This window comes from Perna viridis, chromosome 15 (genome assembly GCF_037379345.1).
Source record: "Perna viridis isolate PV_CMFRI_1.1 ecotype Kerala chromosome 15, ASM3737934v1, whole genome shotgun sequence".
Lineage (NCBI taxonomy): Eukaryota > Metazoa > Mollusca > Bivalvia > Mytilida > Mytilidae > Perna > Perna viridis.
Window position 1 is genome coordinate 6,853,675 of NC_142459.1, and position 18,143 is coordinate 6,871,817.

The window sequence follows — 18,143 nt, forward strand, 5'->3', positions numbered from 1 at the left end:
CATCGACTATCTCATACTTGATATTCTGACATAGACATATAGTTCTTATCTCATAGCTGTGATGTGTCTATAAAATCGTAGATTTAAGCACGTTATAGTTATTCCAGATCAGGATGTATTGTCTATTTAAAAACGGATTCTTTTGAAGTATTTCGTGAAGTTTTGTAGATACTCTGTAGAGTAGGCTCACCGAATAACTGTTCTGAAATATCGCTCGAGACAAAGTATGGTGATCTAGTGCACTCAACTGCAATCAATATGGGTTATATTATACTGAATTTCATTAAGTTCGTGTTCTGAAAAAAATATTTGTTTAGAAGTACTAGTTCTAAAATTAAGGTAATGTTTTATTTAGTTGCTCGTATGCAGACACTTTGCATTCAGCTGTGTATTTTAGACTAACAAATGTGTACATGTAGTATTTATAGGAAAGAAGCAAGTGAAAATGACACGAATATCTACAGAGAAAACAATGTAAGAAAAACCGTCGGCAAATCCAATGACATAACTTTTTTTTTTACTTTTGAAATCGTCAATGAACATTCATGTAATTTTATGGAGATCTAGCTAGTTGCACGTTTATGAGTCGTAATCAAAATTATGATTGTGTGTTGTTTGTTCATGTAGAAAGAATATCAAAACCAGAATTCAATTCCAAACTTATTGTCGAAATGTATACATTAGACACACACTCATTTTCAATATAATATCTCAGCCCTCGAGATTTGATGTGAAGCACAGTCTTGCCATTGAACGTCTAAAAATTGACACAACAAGTATATTGACTTTTAGTGGCATTGTATATTCTGCATAGGGCCATTAAAAGTGACAAAAACATCCCGTGCTTCATAAAAATGTGCTTTGTTCCATACTTTAACTCAACTAATTAACCACAAAATCTTTCAAAATATGACACTTATCCAAAACTTTAATTTTGTAAAAAAAAAAAAAAGAAAGAAAGAAAGATGCACTCAAACCTCTATGCATCTGAACGACATTCGTCTTGATAATTCGACTAATTTCTACACTATAACTGTGACTTTAAATATGCATTTTACATTTACTATCGCAGTGGTGGAGGCTGAAATGGGTTCGGGTTTGGAAAACCCTTTCATAGTGTAAAATGTTGCTAAATTATGCAGAGTTAGGACAAAACCGAGCTATTAATAGCCTTGTATCCACCTTTTTCTCCTGCCCATCGTCTTTTTTAAATCTCCGGACCCACCTCTGCTGTCGCATTTATCTGCTAATCGGACGTATTACAAGGAATATGATATTCAAAATAGTGTGTTAATATTAAGATATGAACTGTGAAATATATATGAATGGTTCACGATTTCCATCTGCACTAATTATTCAAAATTTCCACCATCCTTCACGGTTTGTCGCTTTACGTTCCGTTGAATTAGGTTTGTTTTTAGGCGAGTTCCGTCAAATTAGTGGATATTTCTAATATGCCCATTTTATACGCTTCTACATGCCAATCCTTTTCTTCACTTGTAAAGATTACTGATTCTTTGCAAATCATAATCCCAAATCATCTTCCAGATATACAGAAAAGATGTTTTCAAAATGCTAGAAGTTTTGAACGACAACTTATTTGTGGTGGACGGTAGACGTGTTAATTCTACGAATGGTCGCCTTTTCAAGGGGAACAAAGTGTGCTCCTCTACTGGCTTACTTGTTCCTTCACTCTCATGAGGCTGACTTTATAGCTGATCTGATCCAAAAGAACAAACATCGTTTAGCTAGATCTTTTAATCTTAGTTTCCGCAATATTGATGAGTGTTATTATTAAACAATCCTAGTATAAGACTTGAGATAAAGGATACTCCAGACAGTGTGAAGTCAGCCTCATATCCTGACCTATACTTAGAGATCGACGGTAAAAGAAAACTATTGAGTGAACTATACGACAAACGCAATTATTTTTCACTCCGTCTTGTCAGCTTTTCTTTCATCTGTTGCAACATACCTTCAGCACCTGCGTATGGAGTTTTCATATCACAACTTATACGTTATGTAAGAGCTTGTCGTAACTACAAAGACTTTTTGTATCGCGCTAGACTTCTAACAATTAGGCCTCTGGAACATCATTGTGTTGCTGCACGATTGAGGTCATCACTACAGAAGTTTTATTTTGGTCATCATGAACTCGTGGATACTTTCATTCTGTTTCAAATTTGAGCTTGCTATGCTTTGGTGAAATTGAATATGATACATATTTCCTTCATTTGCTGTTTTTCAGATTTCATTCGGTAGTTTAATTGTTGGTTTTTACATATAGTCGACATTTCTTGTGTGTGTGTTTTTTTTTTTATCATGGTCCTAATAGAACCTAATAGATCCACGATGGCGACAACAAAACTTCTGTAGTGATGATTACAATTTTGAAGCAACATAACTCTGTTCCAGAAGCCTAACTGTAAGAGTCCTAGCGCGATACAAAATGCCTGCGTAGTAACGGCAAGGTCTGGCCTAACGTATTATTTGTGACAGGAAAACTCCATACGCAGGTGCTGAAGGGATGTTACCACAGATGAAAGGAAAGTTGACAATTCTGAATGAAAAGTCATCACGTTTGTCGTAAAGTTTTCCATTACCATCGATTTCTAAGTGTAGGTCAAGATATGGGACTGACTTATCGATCAAACATTCCAGCATTTTACAAGTATCTTCTTCTGTATGTTTGGGAGATGATTTGGAATTATTTTTACAAAGTATGAGGAGTCTCTAAGAACTATATAATTATATCTAATTGAACCATCGTTTTGGAGAAACAACGATGCATCTTGCATTTTTTAGGTCGGGAATTTAACTAAGAATGAGGCACAGAAGTGTTGAAAAATCATAGGTTTTAATGCTATTATGTTCTGATATTAATCCTGAATTGAGGGTCTCCAAAAGATCGTTCGAGTTTTTCAGGATCCACATTGAATTAATACCACTACGGAAATAACAAATGTTGTGGTAAGACTGGAGACCCTCTTTGACAGCTGTGAGTGTAGAAGTTAAAAGTTTTGATAGAGGTTTGGTGGTACAGTTTGCAGATCCAGCTATGTAACGTTGTTTGTATGAATTCTTGTGGAGTTTAAGAATCCAGTACATAGACAGTAAATCACAATCATCGTCCTTGGTAGAGAGACCAAAAGAGGATAGCACAAATTTATAGTTATCCACTATCTCTTCTCTTGAGAGTGTAGTGACAGTATAGGTCGTATCACTGCTATTATTTTCTACGTCTACCTCTGATACTAAAAATTGGATGTAATATGTTTTGTACACAAAAACAATGTTGTTTTGGGTTTTGTTTGCTGGAAGATATCTGTCATATATAGTAGGTAATGTTTTTGCTACATCGGGGTCTTTGAAAACTGATGTAGCATTGGCACTCATTGACCTACTTCTGTACCTGTACATATACATTAATTGTGAAAAAAGAACCCACTTAGTGAGCATTGATTATCGCAAAAGTAATTGTTTGTATGCGTTGGATGATTCTAGTTGCGTGGTAAATGTTTCTATGATACCACTGAACACGATTTGAATTCCAGTTTAACTTGCTTTTAATATTGATGTGTTCTTTCGTGCGTCCGTAGAATATGTAAGCAATTTCACTAAATGAATGTATGAGCACGATATATCATACAAAGTGATTTTATTATTTCTAGTGTGTAACGAATTTACAGCGTTGGTCAGTCACCAGGCAATTTACGTTTTTGTACAATAATATGAGGCGGGCTTCATTCCATGTTTTGCTAGTGGTCGATATTTCAATAGTCTCCATCATATAGGTTGTGCTGTTGAATATGTAGTCGTACATAAATAATGCTCTGGTTTTCATTTTTACGTTAGCGGTATTACTGCCACTTGAAATTATTCCCATATTCACCTCATACAAATACCAATATTATATATCCACTATTTACGTTTGCAAGAGAAGTTAGTATTTATGTTGATAAAGGTAAGACTTTTGAGTACACAACAGATCTGATGTTGCACTAACCGGTATCAAAATATTTTAAAATTTTATATTGATGGCATTTATAATGAAAATGAAATAAATATACTGTAGTTGTTTTGATGAGCAAACACACATTCTGTTTGATTAAGGGTTGTACAAGTTGTAAGTGCACTTTTTCTTGTACAAATATGTCATCAAAGCACAGCTAAGCAAAATCCTAAGAGTAATCAAGGGAACCAAGGTTATAGCGGTAATCAAAAGAATGTAATCCAGGAACAAAGACCAGATATGGAAAACCGACATACACAACAAAGAACATAAAGTAACTAAAATTGTACATACAAAGTAACAAAAGCAAATGAGCACTAAAACCTAGAAGCATGGAACAGGTGCACCGGTAGGGTAAGCGTCCTCTGCTTATCTAGAAACACATCTAAATATACAACATAAGTCAGCACGTACGAAACCTTATTCACAATCAAGTCAAAACAAATAACATTTTCATCACAGAATGACAATGCCTTTAGTGACAGAAAGGATCATTGAAGAACATTCAAGAAGCTTTATTTTTAAATATGAAATAGAAAATATAAATGCACGTCAAGCAATAACCCCGATGAATATATGCACATAGATATTACAAGCAAAATTGAGTAGAAATATATTTACATGTAGTAAATGGAGAAAACGTGTATGATTATTTGGTTGAGGCTCAGTTAAGTACCTGTCCATGTAAGAATCATGCAAAGGGTGCTACACTGATAGACAATAAAAATGGTTTTATACTTATGATTTATGTCATTTTCGTCCAACACATCGAAAAATATGAAAAAAATACACGTGTGTCATGTTTTTGCTATGGTAACAAACCTCTATAGCAACTCCCGCTATATGAGTCTGTAAAACGTCCTTTTATTTTGTAAATTTACAGAAAAAAAATTTTTTTGCTAAATCTTATATCATATGGGGAAAGTAGTAGAATTAATATATAAAATGAAATATGTAGACAATCAGTATCTTATGTGCAACTGCAGTTTGCATGGCAACTAAAATCGGTATTTTTGACTGTTGTAAAAACATGAAAAATCAAGTTTTTTGTGATCTTATATCTCCTATCAACACAGGAATATAAAAATTTCCTCTGAATATATTTGTTTGTTCGTCTTTAGCCTTCAAAATATCAAAACTAAAAATATGTAGCCTCCTTCAGATTTTTCCGAAAAAAAGTTATTTTTATACCGATACTTTCAGTTTTTTGCAAATGGCAAGCAACCAGATTATGCACATTAAATTACGTATTAAATTTACCTTGTTAGTTAATAATGCTGTTTAACAACAGACAAAACATATAACAAGTCCTTACAAAATCATTTTAATACAATAGTGTATATAGTGTGGGGTATAAGTTAATTCCGAAATATTTATGAGCTAGCATAACTGAAATTTTCTGCACTCTAAAAAGCTTTAAAAGTGGAGTACAAGTACAGCTGAAATTCGTTGAAATGTTGATTTGTACACTGTTTAGATAAGTGCATTAACATTTGTTGGTAACCACATTTTTAGTAGTAAATGAAAATGATTAAAAGATAATCTGTTGCTAGAATGAAACATGGTAAATTCAATATTTAAGCAAATAAATATGACAATGACAGAACTGACTTTCAGTCATCTTATACATTATCTATAGATGCAATAAAGGGTTAAAAAGAAAATCAAGTGCATGGGCCAATTTTCCTTATCCATTATTTGTCTGCATTGCTTTACTGGCTTTAGAACTTGTGCTCCTACAAAGCAGAAAATTAAAATAAAATTAAGGAAATGAACTACATGTACCACACTATGACATAATTGTATTAGATATATTCTTCTATATAGCTTATAAGTAATCATTACTTATAGTTATTACTAATGAAGAAACACTTGTCAAAGCAAGAAACATTAAGTTTTATAGCAATACTTCAGGTACTACTACATACTTATAGTTATTACAAAGCAAGAAACATTAAGTTTTATAGCAATACTTCAGGTACTACTACATACTTATAGTTATTACAAAGCAAGAAACATTAAGTTTTATAGCAATACTTCAGGTACTACTACATACCTATAGTTATTACAAAGCAAGAAACATTAAGTTTTATAGCAATACTTCAGGTACTACTACATACTTATAGTTATTACAAAGCAAGAAACATTAAGTTTTATAGCAATACTTCATACTGCATTACCAAATATAGTCCATTAGAATTTTTATGTGTAGATCAATATCTTAAAGAAGTTTTGTGCAATATGCAACATCTAAACAAGGTATCAGTTCTACATACCAAGTTAAAGTGGATCACAAGAATTATTTAAGTTGTTGCAGAGAACTTCTAAACACTAAATATAAGTCCTGATCCTGAATATTTTGGAAAATCTGTAAGTTCAAAGGGCATAACTCCCATCACATTTTAAGATTAAAAATTCCTATTAGTGTGCACATGGAGTCAGAAGTACATACCAATTTAATAAGATTCGGTTGAATAGTGCCAGAGGAGTTGTAAATATAAATGTGACTGATGGACAAAATAAAAAAAAATATGAGAGGGTAGGTGCGTGGATTAATTAAGAATAAAGTAACTAGGACGAATTTTTAACACAAATCCAATAATGGAATAAGTAAGCTATAGTCTTTTTGTCAAGAGTGCCTTAATTTACTGTTAATCTCTCCATATATAGAAGCATGTACACATCCTTCGAAGTGTCAATAAATTCATTCATACACTAACATCAACGTGGTCAAAGCAACGTCTAGTTTGACCCATTTACACTTATAATACTTACTTTAAAGAATGTAACTTATATGATCAAGCAACACTTACCTCTAACATTCCTTTTACTTTACATGTTTAAGGAATAAACATTGAATTAATTTTCAAAGTTTCTATGCGAATCACTAGCACAAATTGTGTCTTAAAGATGCATACCATTGCACCTGTGAAAAATACGGCTTTCAAAATTATAAAACCAATTATACGATGATTGTAGACGTTTTTCACCAAATTTACTTGTGAAGTAATACTGAAAATCCACAGTTTTAACTTTTTCTGCTAACAAGGATGCAAATCACACTCACATGTAAACAATATTGATACACTTATGTAGTAAATTAAAAAAAAAATTTGAAAGCACACATTCTCAGCTTTGTTTTATTTACGTTTGATAAACCTGCACACTAATTACGCACTTGCAATACATATATCTAGGTGTGTGTTTTTACACAAAGGGGTAGCCATTTGATATTGACATGGTACGCGAGACCCCAACACTTTTAAATAGAATTGTACGATCGTTGTAAAGTTAGTGATTTATATACCGAATTTACTATCACAAACCAATGAGACATACATATACAACCATTTCAAAGCAATATTGTAGCTTAAACCATTTTAATGGCTATCCAAACTTCCCGCTTCCGTAGTGGTCATAGGATCTGTGTTATGTACACAAACGTCAAAAGTGATACGACAGTATTACCTCCGGTGATAAATGTAGAGTATAGAATTCCGAATGTTTTAAAGAGTATATCTTTTTCATTTTCTTTAAAATATATATATATATATATATATATATATATATATATATATATATATATATATATATATATATATATATATATATATATATATATATATATATATATATCTTTTAATAAATATACCTTAAACAATAAGGTTAAACGTTAATTTTATATTAGATACAACTTCCTTTCAGAAAACGTGAATGCTGTACTTATTCCTGTGACGTAAATTTCTCAAATATTGATAAATACAAGGTAAATGGCTGTTTTAGCACTTAGTACATGTTCGGACATTGAGCATTACAACTTAAAAGGATATTTCACTCTCTGTTCAATATTTTAAAACATTTTCGTTGTACTGGTTCTGCAATATACATTTTGATATACTAAATAATTTTTCCCCTTTTTCACGTTTAGAAAATAAATCATAGTGACTTTACAAATGTTATATAACTATAGTTTAATTTAGTTATTATATAACCTTTTGTTAGGCAACATCTAAATTCAGTACTTAATTAAAGGTAAAAGAATTGCACAAATATAACCATAAGTCTTACGATTTTTTTGTATTTTTTAAAGCATTCGTACTTTCCATGAGTAAGTAAAAAAAAGATTCTTTGAAACATCGCACTGACTACAATCATATTGAAATGCATCAATGACTTATTGTTTTACTAAATAATTAACTCTCGGTATAACAGGTTCCGACCGAAGAAGCTGTTTAGTTATTGATGAAGTTGGAGAAAAAGCAATGCATGGTTGCGTGATGTTGTGGTCGTTTTCAATATTTTGCATATGTATATAATGTTTACCTTAATCATACATGTAACAATACAGGATTACAAAGAATTCAGTAGACTGTTTTTAAATCTCACAACACCACAATATTGTAATTTGAAGTTTGCATTGTTTCCGTATAACAGAAATTGAAATTTTATTTTAAGTTTTAATGTTAACCTTATTACACCGGCTATTCGAATACTTAAAACCATATCGAGTTCTATGCATATAGCTACGACAGAAACATAAGAATGACCATACGGTTAATTGTATCGTGAAGTATATAAAATACAAGCACAGCGGTTGTAACAGATTGTAAGAGAAACAAATGTATCAACGTGAAGTGCATTTACTTAATAATATGTTCATGAATGATAATAAAATAATTTATTGGATAGACCAAATTATAATCACGTGTCCTAATAATATCAATGCATTCATTCGTCTGCAACAGTGGCAGTGTAAATGTTCTGACTATTGTGTGCATTTCCTGGAGAATTGAGTATACCAGAAAGGATAATGACATGAAATATCTGCTCAAATTAAGTAAAGGAATGTAGTAAAGATGGTTTGGTCCTTCTCCATTGACCGGTTAAATACACATATAAAGTACTATTTTATTAGTGATATCGATTGCAATCAAAAATACAAACAATGGCGACAATCAGGAATTTCCAGATCGAACGAAAAGAAAACAAATGACGAGTCATCCAATACCATGAAAGGCAATGGTCCCTTAAATCTTGATAAATATATCCAAAATGCTTAACTACTCAAATGACAAAGATGGTCACCTAACCAAAGAACATTTTGTTACTTCAAACCAGATAGAATGTGCTTTATTAAACATTCATCGGGTCATCTGTACGATTCTACGTGTTAAAAACCTTATAGACAACTAATGCCAAAAAATATCAAAATCAATGTGATCCAAGTTAGATTCAAAATACGAATTTTTAGTGAATAATGTCGTATATCTATACCATTCTAGAAATGCCATAAGCAATGATCTTTTTATTCCTAATCTACGACAGTTTTATTCAGCCATACTTTTGTTGGAATGTTCTTAAGCAGAAATTAAAAATCTTCCTAATGGAAGTACAGACAAAAGAATAATTCAACTGCATTTATATGAACATTTAATATAATAATATAATATATACATATAATAATATGTTATAATATTATATGTATTATAATATTATATAATAATAATTTAATTTATATTATGAACATATTATATATGTACTATAATGTAAAATGATAATTCTATTATTGTATTTGAGTGAGGGCCTCGGAAAGATTAGGCGTAAACTTGCTGTGCTCTATTAAACCACCAAAACAAGGCGAAACAATCGAGATTCAAACAGAAAGAATGCAAACACAAAACAATACCATCAGACAATAAGAGAACAAGGTAGAATCACAAGATTTTAGAATCGCCAATCTAACCAAGAACATTAGCGAACATCAGAGATAGCTTATTGCATTTGTTAGAAATGTTACCTTCACAGATGCGGAATGTCAATCGATCACATCTTCAAAGAGAGTTATAAAGAAATTGGTTTTATAACTTGTGAAATTGGAATCTAAAGATATCCCTAATGATTTATGTAAAAAAAAAACAGTGAAAACGCATTTCCCTGGCGCACCTACATGTAACTCATATTCGAAGTTTCCTAATTAAAATTTAAATTTTCCTAAATATTATTGTTGTAACTTATGGCGCTATGAAAATACTGAACTGTTATTATCTAGGCAGTAATCAAAATGAAAAGTATAAAAGGGAGCTCCGTATAAAAATGTCAATATCTGGATAAAAACCGCAAAATTGGAATCCATCGAATCGATTTTGTTCTTAGTTTATTGATTTTCGTTCTTAAATTTAATGCAGAAAGCAGTGCATCACGAAGATTGAATTCAGCAAGTATCGTAAACAAATGAAATAGACAGTTACATTTTGTTATTAATACGTCTATTTAGGCACCACAGTCTCTAAATAAGAAAAATGTGAACAATGACACAATTAGTAGCTTATCATAATATAAGAAATGCGGGTCTCATTCTTTATGGAAACACAACCCATGTATTCCCTCGTTTCTCTACCCCGGACTTGCCTTTTTATGAGCAACTCGGCGGGTATATCTAGAAAAGCAGAAGACGCTTACCCTACCGGTGCACCTGGTCCATGCTCCCAGTTTTCAGTGGAGTCCGAGTTGCTCATTCGCTTTTGTTACTTTGTATGTATGATTTTAGTTACTTTATGTTCTTTGTTGTGTATGTCTGTTTTCCCTGTCTGGTCTTTGTCCCTGGATTACATCCTTTTGATTACCTTCGTTCCCTTGATTACTCTTGCATGTCTTCTTATTGTTCCTGTTTGTAACTATCGTTCTGTTCTGTCCTTCATATTGTAGTATTAGTTCATACAATTTAAAAAAAAGATGTGCTTTTTACTTTATTAGAACAAAATTGAAAAGTATATTTTTTTATATCGTTAGGCTTATTATGTATTAAGTGTTTCAATTTAGTTTAAACGACGACAGTTCCATGGACACAATCGTGACCAAAGCAAATTCTTGTTTGACATATATTCTTCGAGCAATACATATCCTCTTATCAACGTATGATTTTAGTTACTTTGTGTTCTTTGTTGTGTGTGTCTGTTTTCCATCTCTGGTCTTTGTCCCTGGATTACATTCTTTTGATTACCACTAAAACCTTAGTTCCTTTGATTACTCTTTAATGACATCAACAAGGTTCTAAGAATACAATTTAAAACAAGTTTAGGTGGGGATAGAGGAAACGCAGACCAAACTGATGTCGATAGAGTATTGAACAGTCTGATGATTAGCATTCGTTCAATGCGTACACTTCTACTTCAACCAGATGAAGAGGTTCATTATTGTTAGTCATGGTCAATAGTACGATGTTTCCCATTGGCATGTTGTCGCATTCAATATATATCACCTGACCATCAGTACCGGGTCCTGTGAAAAGCCCACATAGTGACATCTTCTCAATATTTGTGTCGATACCAACATACACATGCAGATTTTCCAAACGATAGCCAGCTGCAAATATAAAAAAACCAATTACTATATACAGTATGTTGGTTAGAAAGCAAGATGACTGGGATTGGAACCGTGGAATACTATGACAGTTACTAGCTGTTCTTTTTTTTTTCTTTTTTTTTCTTTTTTTTTTTTTTTTTGTTCTTTTTTTATTTTCTTCTTATGTAAAGTTTGTGTTTTTGTATGGTTACACCAGCGTAAAAAATGTCATATTAAAAAATACCGAAAATACCATTATTAGTAAAGGTCATTGAAAGTTTAATAAAGACATCAATTTTTTACATCTAATCTTAATCTTAAATCGACGGCCTCGAGTGTGGTCGATTGACGATTAAGATTAAGATGTAACATTTAGAATAAAATGTTACAATTCCATCTATTCAATGCATTGAAGACTTTCAGACATACGATCGCGTATTGTACAAAGCATTCTTGGTGATATCTGAAGTCAACATAATGTTTCAATTGTAGTGTAATTTTATTATATTTACCACAACACTGTATTCTGTTAGTTACTACAATAACGTCAATAGCAAACTGCTCTTGGAGGTCAACCCACCACTTTGGACTAGCCTCGTTATCTGTGTGAAACCATGTGGAAAGGTCCCCATCTACCCCATTGGGAGCCTCTAAGTTATTATCAGTGTAGTGTGTAATCGAGCTCTGGTATGCAGGTTTGTTTCTTGACACTAACCTTCCTAGTAATATAAATGCACCCATGAAGTTAAAATATAATACTTCAAATTAAAATTTACAATATTGAAGGGTCAGCATAAGTGAAATTGGTCCATTGCCCCCCCCCCCCCCACTACACAGTGAACAGATAAATGAGGAATCTCACGATGATTCAGTGTGTGCATTTGTGATGTTACACACTGTTGATGGAAAATTAGTTTTCTAATTAGCATGTGTAAATGTTATCGATATAATGTAAAACATGTATACCCAATTCCACCATCTTGGGCATAATCCCCAGTTGCTCTGTGGGCACAGTGCCCTAGTTCCCGGCCTGTATTCTAAACACTATTTAGTCGCCTTTTACTGCCGGCTTATTTTGTTTGGCACAAGGACTCGTATGGGATGATATAGTATAAGATATAGTGCCTGTACTGATGGCGTTTCGGATAATGTATATATTTCTTGACTATACCTGTGTAACCCTCTCTACTACAGTCAATAAGTGTATAATATGCAAGTTAAGTAAATCAGCACACTTCTTCAAAAAAAAAACAAAAACAAAACAAAACAAAGCTATACTTTTGCAATCTCTGTAATTGAATGTTCAAGTAACCTTTTGCTACATTACATTTATGTACCGTTACTAGTATGTGACGTTTGTGTACAATAACCGGTACGTAGCGTTCACGTACTGAATTCAATTTTCAAACACCAGCACGCAAAATAATGTTATTAGGAAAAAAACGGTTCCATTATTTTCAATTCTCAAAATCATACAATCGTCGTAAAAAAAATTCTGACAAGTTCGTAGTTATGTGGCCTACACTCACACATTTGAGAAATAGGACATCGGGAACGCGTGTAAACCATATATACATGTATAAATGTGGGGAAAATTTATAAGGCGTTTTGATTGAGTCATTTCAAATTAATACAAATGATACGGGTGAAATAGCACGGTAGAAAGAAAGATGAGAAATGAAGGATGTCTACATTGAAAAAAGGCAAGTAAAATTGCAGTAATAACAACTATTTATTTATTATTTTAAGTTTTGAGGTACGTATGAGTTATCTTTCTGTCTATCTGTCTGTCCACCCGTCCGTCTGTCTATCTGTCCACATTTCTTGTAAGCACAACTACTCCTAAATGCTCAAGGAAATTTGATGAAGTTCTAAATAAAGATTGATGGAATAAAAGAGTAATCAAGGGAACCAAGGTTATAGCGGTAATCAAAAGACTGTAATCCAGGGACAAAGACCAGACATGAAAAACAGACATACACAACAAAGAACATAAAGTAACTAAAATCATACATACAAAGTAACAAAAGCAAATGAGCAACTCGGACTCCACTAAAAACTGGGAGCATGGACCAGGTGCGATAAGCTTCCTCTGCTTTTCTAGTTGACCTTAAGGGTGTGTCATTTAATCCCATATAATGTGGAATATTTATTCTTTTTGTGAGATTCCTCAACGAATTACTAGTTATAATTGAGATAATAAAATTGCTTCGACTTAAAATTTTATACAAATGTTGCTTGTATAAATGCGACATGCCAATGAGAAGGTATCAACGTAGTATTTCGTCAACTGTTAAGATGGAAATGTAATTAGTGTATAGAATATACATTGTACAACATCAAAAGCAAAAGAAAATAAAAAAAGTGAAAATTATGGTTCTGAGTACTGAAAATATCCAAAAAATTGGGTTGTCTTTTGCGGTTTGCGTCCCGGTTTTATTACCCTTATCATTGTAATAAAAAACGGGTATCTTCAATTCGATATCCGAACCAGGAGATTTAATTAATAGTGAAAGCAGTGCAGAACATATGTAGAAAGTATTAGAAAAAAAATATATTTACTGACTCATTTATATTACCTTTTAAAAATAAACTGTTTGTATCGGAATGTTCACTTTGATGTTTGGGTCCATAACAGAGGACACAATATTTGCTGTCTGGATCAAAACTACCATGAAAACATCTCTTGTCCACAAGGCATTGAATTGAACATTCCATTAAGGATTTTGTGTGGAATGGCAAAGTAGAATCTGATATTGCAATACTTCCATTCCGCCATACAGAAAACGTGCACGATTTGGTTATTCCATTTACAAATAATATTTCGAATATGTTGATTATTGCAAACAAAATGATGGTTTTCAGTACTTGATTCATATTAAGACTGCGACTATAAGCAGTAAATCCAAAAATTAATATTTTTGAAGATGTTTCGTTGTACCAGATATTAATTACATAATCCAATAAGGTTAAAATATCATATCAATTTTCACAGGAAGAGAGAAAATCAACCGTTGCTGAAATGACAATCTGTATATTAAACAATATTCGTTCAATTAATATTATCCTCCTAAGGGACTTGTCTTCAAATTTGGTATCATTTAAATTCAGTTCCAAATAAAACGTATATCGTTTATAAAATTTAACGTCTTTTTTTTAAAGATAAAAATGTACTTTTTGTTGCAATAGATATTCAATTTATATTCCAATTTTGATAAGATATAACTTTTTTTTTACGTTCTTAAAATAAATCATCTACAATATAAAGTTCCAGTGATATTATGAATTTAATCAATTATAATTCAATTAAAATTGCAATTCATTATAAATCCTCCAATCATTCTGCGACGAAACATTCATTTCCCTTAGGGTTCATATGTAATAGCTATACATAAGTTTTCGTTGTGGCCTCCTCCTTTATGTATTTATCTTCTTTGTTTTCAATGCCAGGAGTGTGTAATTTGTACATATAAGGCAAAAATTGAAACAAAGCTTTTTTTCCCACTTACCCTACCTGCCCATATAAAATTGCCCTATCCAAATAATTTTATTGCTATTTTCTGATAAGGCTTTTGATAATCTTCAGCGCAACATTTTTCGCAATTCTTTGATGATTATGCTTACATAATCAGACGAACTTTCGCAGAAAAAAAACATTTTCCATACCTACCTATTCAAAGCAAAGAGGTAGGGTCGGATTAGGAGAAACAAACATTATAATACTTTTTTGTAACATAAATGTAGGATGCACATACAGGACTGTGTAACAATTACCAATTCCTTAAGTTACTTTCGGAAACAAAAAGTTCTACACCGTACATATCATAACGGGAATTATCTTGTAGTGTCTGCATCTCTAATTTTAAGAACTTTGCACATTTCATTGTGGCAGTAGCAAGTATTAAAAATCATTTTGTATGAAACAAACATACATCAAACATACAATACCTAAGGTACAATTTACATCATAACTCAGCGTTCCCAGAGCAGTCTTATATGTTAGCCTTAATTTACATCTTTCCGTTGTGGGATACAATCAACACTACATGCGAGCATTATTGATATCAAGATTACATTATATAATCTTTTTGAGTCTTCCACTCTGTCCCGTGTAATCAAATCGGCAAAACAGTGTTCACAGCTTGTTCATGGTTTATGGTCAAACACATGTAATAAAATTGCAACTACTGTCATTTTATACTTTATGACATTACCAAATTCCTATAAATTATTCATACTTTAAACTACTGTTCTACTCTCCAACAACATTGGGTCCAAAAACTAAAACAGTATCAATATTGCAATATACTAGATATTGGAAAATTTGCATTCCGGATTACACAGGTTTCAGTGTTTGTTGGAGTTATTGCAATTTATTGAGATATTCTCAGGAGTTGTGTCCCTTACCTTAGGTCAACCTCCTTCAGTTAATAAATGTAATTTTGTGTTGACTAGAGACAAATCATAGAAGTAGGAGTAAAGAGAGCATATCACGCCGGCTATTCAAATACTTCGAACCAGTGCGTGCACTATTCATATAGATAAGTACACAAGATTCGCTAAGCGACAGTCATTCGTTTCTCCTCTTAATAACTGCTACCTGCAGGCCTTTCAAAAATTATCGGATATTATTCAAATCAAATTAACGTCGTTTTAAAAATGAATTATGTCACGTAATACATGTATTATTCAACTTTTCCTGAGTTTGCATGACTCTTTCATTCATGGGAGGAATAAAAGCAAAGCTTCGAATAAGGATAAAAAAAAAAGGCACATATAGATTAGAGTGTTTACGGTATCGTAAAGCAAATTACAGACAGTGCACGTAATTGTCGCAATTTAAAAGTGCAATTAAATAAAAAGACGTTCTGTGATAAAATTCTATTCATAAACACGTTTAATTATACCGACGAGGAGAACACGTTGGAAAGTATTATAGTATTATAGCGTAAGGTTTTCCATATTGGCTTAGTTTTTGGTCCGAGGCTAGCCATTTTGGACAGAGGCGTAGCCGAAATCCAACACTTCTAGCCGAGGACCAATAACTCATCCAATATGGAAAACTTCACGCAATTATACCTTTATTGACTAATTAGTCTAATACGCTAGGCCAATATGGATTTCAACCAGTCCATTATTACGTATTGGACGGTTATATCCCATATTGGCACACTTATGTATTTTTTATTGTATTGGCAGTTTTGATCATATTTAGGCCAATATTCGAACGTTAGTCAATGATTTCAGGTATTACATAGGTATAACAATGAAAAGAAATGTTGGTATTACTCTTTTATTTACTTCCCAATAATGACTGATGCACTTCCTGCAAACTACAAAAAATAGGTTAAATATTAATTTTTTTTTTGTACAAAAATGTCTTGTATAAATTGAAATACTTTCTCGTCTTAATAGACCAGTACATATAAAAACTGAGCGTACGTGATTATTTTATAATTTTAAGGGTGAAGCAGGACAAGCGTACCCTTCAAGAGTGCCTGGTGATATTTTTTAAGGAGTTCATATTGCTTGTGCAAGGTTTTTGGGTGACATCTTGTTTTTCTTATCTTCAGTTTTTATGTGTTTTAATCTATTTTATTTGGTTTGCTACATGTTGTGTACAGACCATCTTTTTTCATGTGTTCACGTTAAGAGTATGTTTTGGGGTATTGTCGTACAGAACTTGTATGGAGAAAAGTTCCCATTCTATGGTGCATGGGGGTTGGGAATGAGGGATGGGGAGGATGTAGAAATTAGTTATTATGTTTCTTTTTGAAGAAGTGTGCTGATATACTAAACTTGTATATTATATACTTATTAGTAGAGAGAGTTACATCGGGATAATCAGGAAATACATCCAAAACGCCATCAGTACAGGCACCATATTTTATATCATATTATTATATCGCCCCATACGGGTCCTTGTGTCAAAAGAATAGGCCCGCAGTACACAGGCAATGTGCGACTCATGAGAATTATAATTTGCATCATATGAGTATCATTTAAAACAATCACCATATGATAATCATATGTTTCGGTTTACATAAGATAATGGTTTGCATATGTTTTCAAGCCAAAATTAACATATGAGAATCATGATAATCTTATGGCTACCATATGTTAAATATCATATGATTGCCACAGGATTACAATATGAATCGAGCACCATCACCATATGATTATTGTATGTGGCACATTTGGCTGTGTAAAAGGAGACTAAATAGTGTTTAGAACACTGGCGGAGGAATAGGGCACTGTACCCAAAGAGCAACTGGGTTGCCCAAGATGGTGAAATGAGGTATATATGTCTTATATTACATCGAATACATTTACACATGCTACTTAGAAAACTAATTTTCCATCAAAAGTGTGTAATATCGCAAATACACATATTGAATCATCGTGAGATTCCTCATTTATCTGATCACTGTGTAGGGGAGGGCAATGGACCAATTTCACTTATGCTGACCCTTCAATATTCTAAATTTTAATTTGAAGTATTATATTCTAACTTGACGGATGCGTTTATATTACTGGAGAGGTTAGTGTCAAGAAACAAACCTGCATACCAGAGCTCGATTACACACTACACTAATAATAACATAGAGACTCCCAATGGGGTTGATGGGGACATTTCCACATGGTTTCACACAGATAACGAGGCTAGTCCAAAATGATGGGTTGACCTCCAAGAGCAGTTTGCTATTGACGTTGTTGTAGTAACTAACAGAATACAGTGTTGTCGTAAATTTGATAAAATTACACTACAATTTAAACATTATGTTGACTT

General features: G+C 32.5%; 1 protein-coding gene and 1 long non-coding RNA gene across 2 annotated transcripts; both read right to left on the reverse strand.

Moving 5' to 3' along the window:
* Positions 1 to 4,511: 4,511 nt before the first annotated feature.
* Positions 4,512 to 7,426, reverse strand: LOC148596731 (uncharacterized). The gene is made up of 2 exons (XR_015919218.1): positions 6,826 to 7,426; positions 4,512 to 5,748 (listed from the first exon to the last, which is right to left on the reverse strand). It is a non-coding gene; the product is annotated as an uncharacterized LOC148596731 (long non-coding RNA).
* Positions 7,427 to 10,953: 3,527 nt separating this feature from the next.
* LOC148596732 (fucolectin-6-like) lies at positions 10,954 to 12,332 on the reverse strand. Its single transcript, XM_088564314.1, has 3 exons — positions 12,320 to 12,332; positions 11,866 to 12,072; positions 10,954 to 11,398 (listed from the first exon to the last, which is right to left on the reverse strand). Exons 1-3 carry the CDS (start codon positions 12,330 to 12,332, stop codon positions 11,151 to 11,153), a joined length of 468 nt encoding a protein of 155 aa, XP_088420440.1. The 3' UTR covers positions 10,954 to 11,150.
* Positions 12,333 to 18,143: the final 5,811 nt, after the last annotated feature.

Bases quoted from the DNA above. Each gene is read 5' to 3' on its own strand.
- LOC148596732 (XM_088564314.1), bottom strand. The intron at 11,399-11,865 runs GTAAATATAATA...TACTGTATATAG, and splicing joins TAACAGAATACAGTGTTGTG to TAATTGGTTTTTTTATATTT.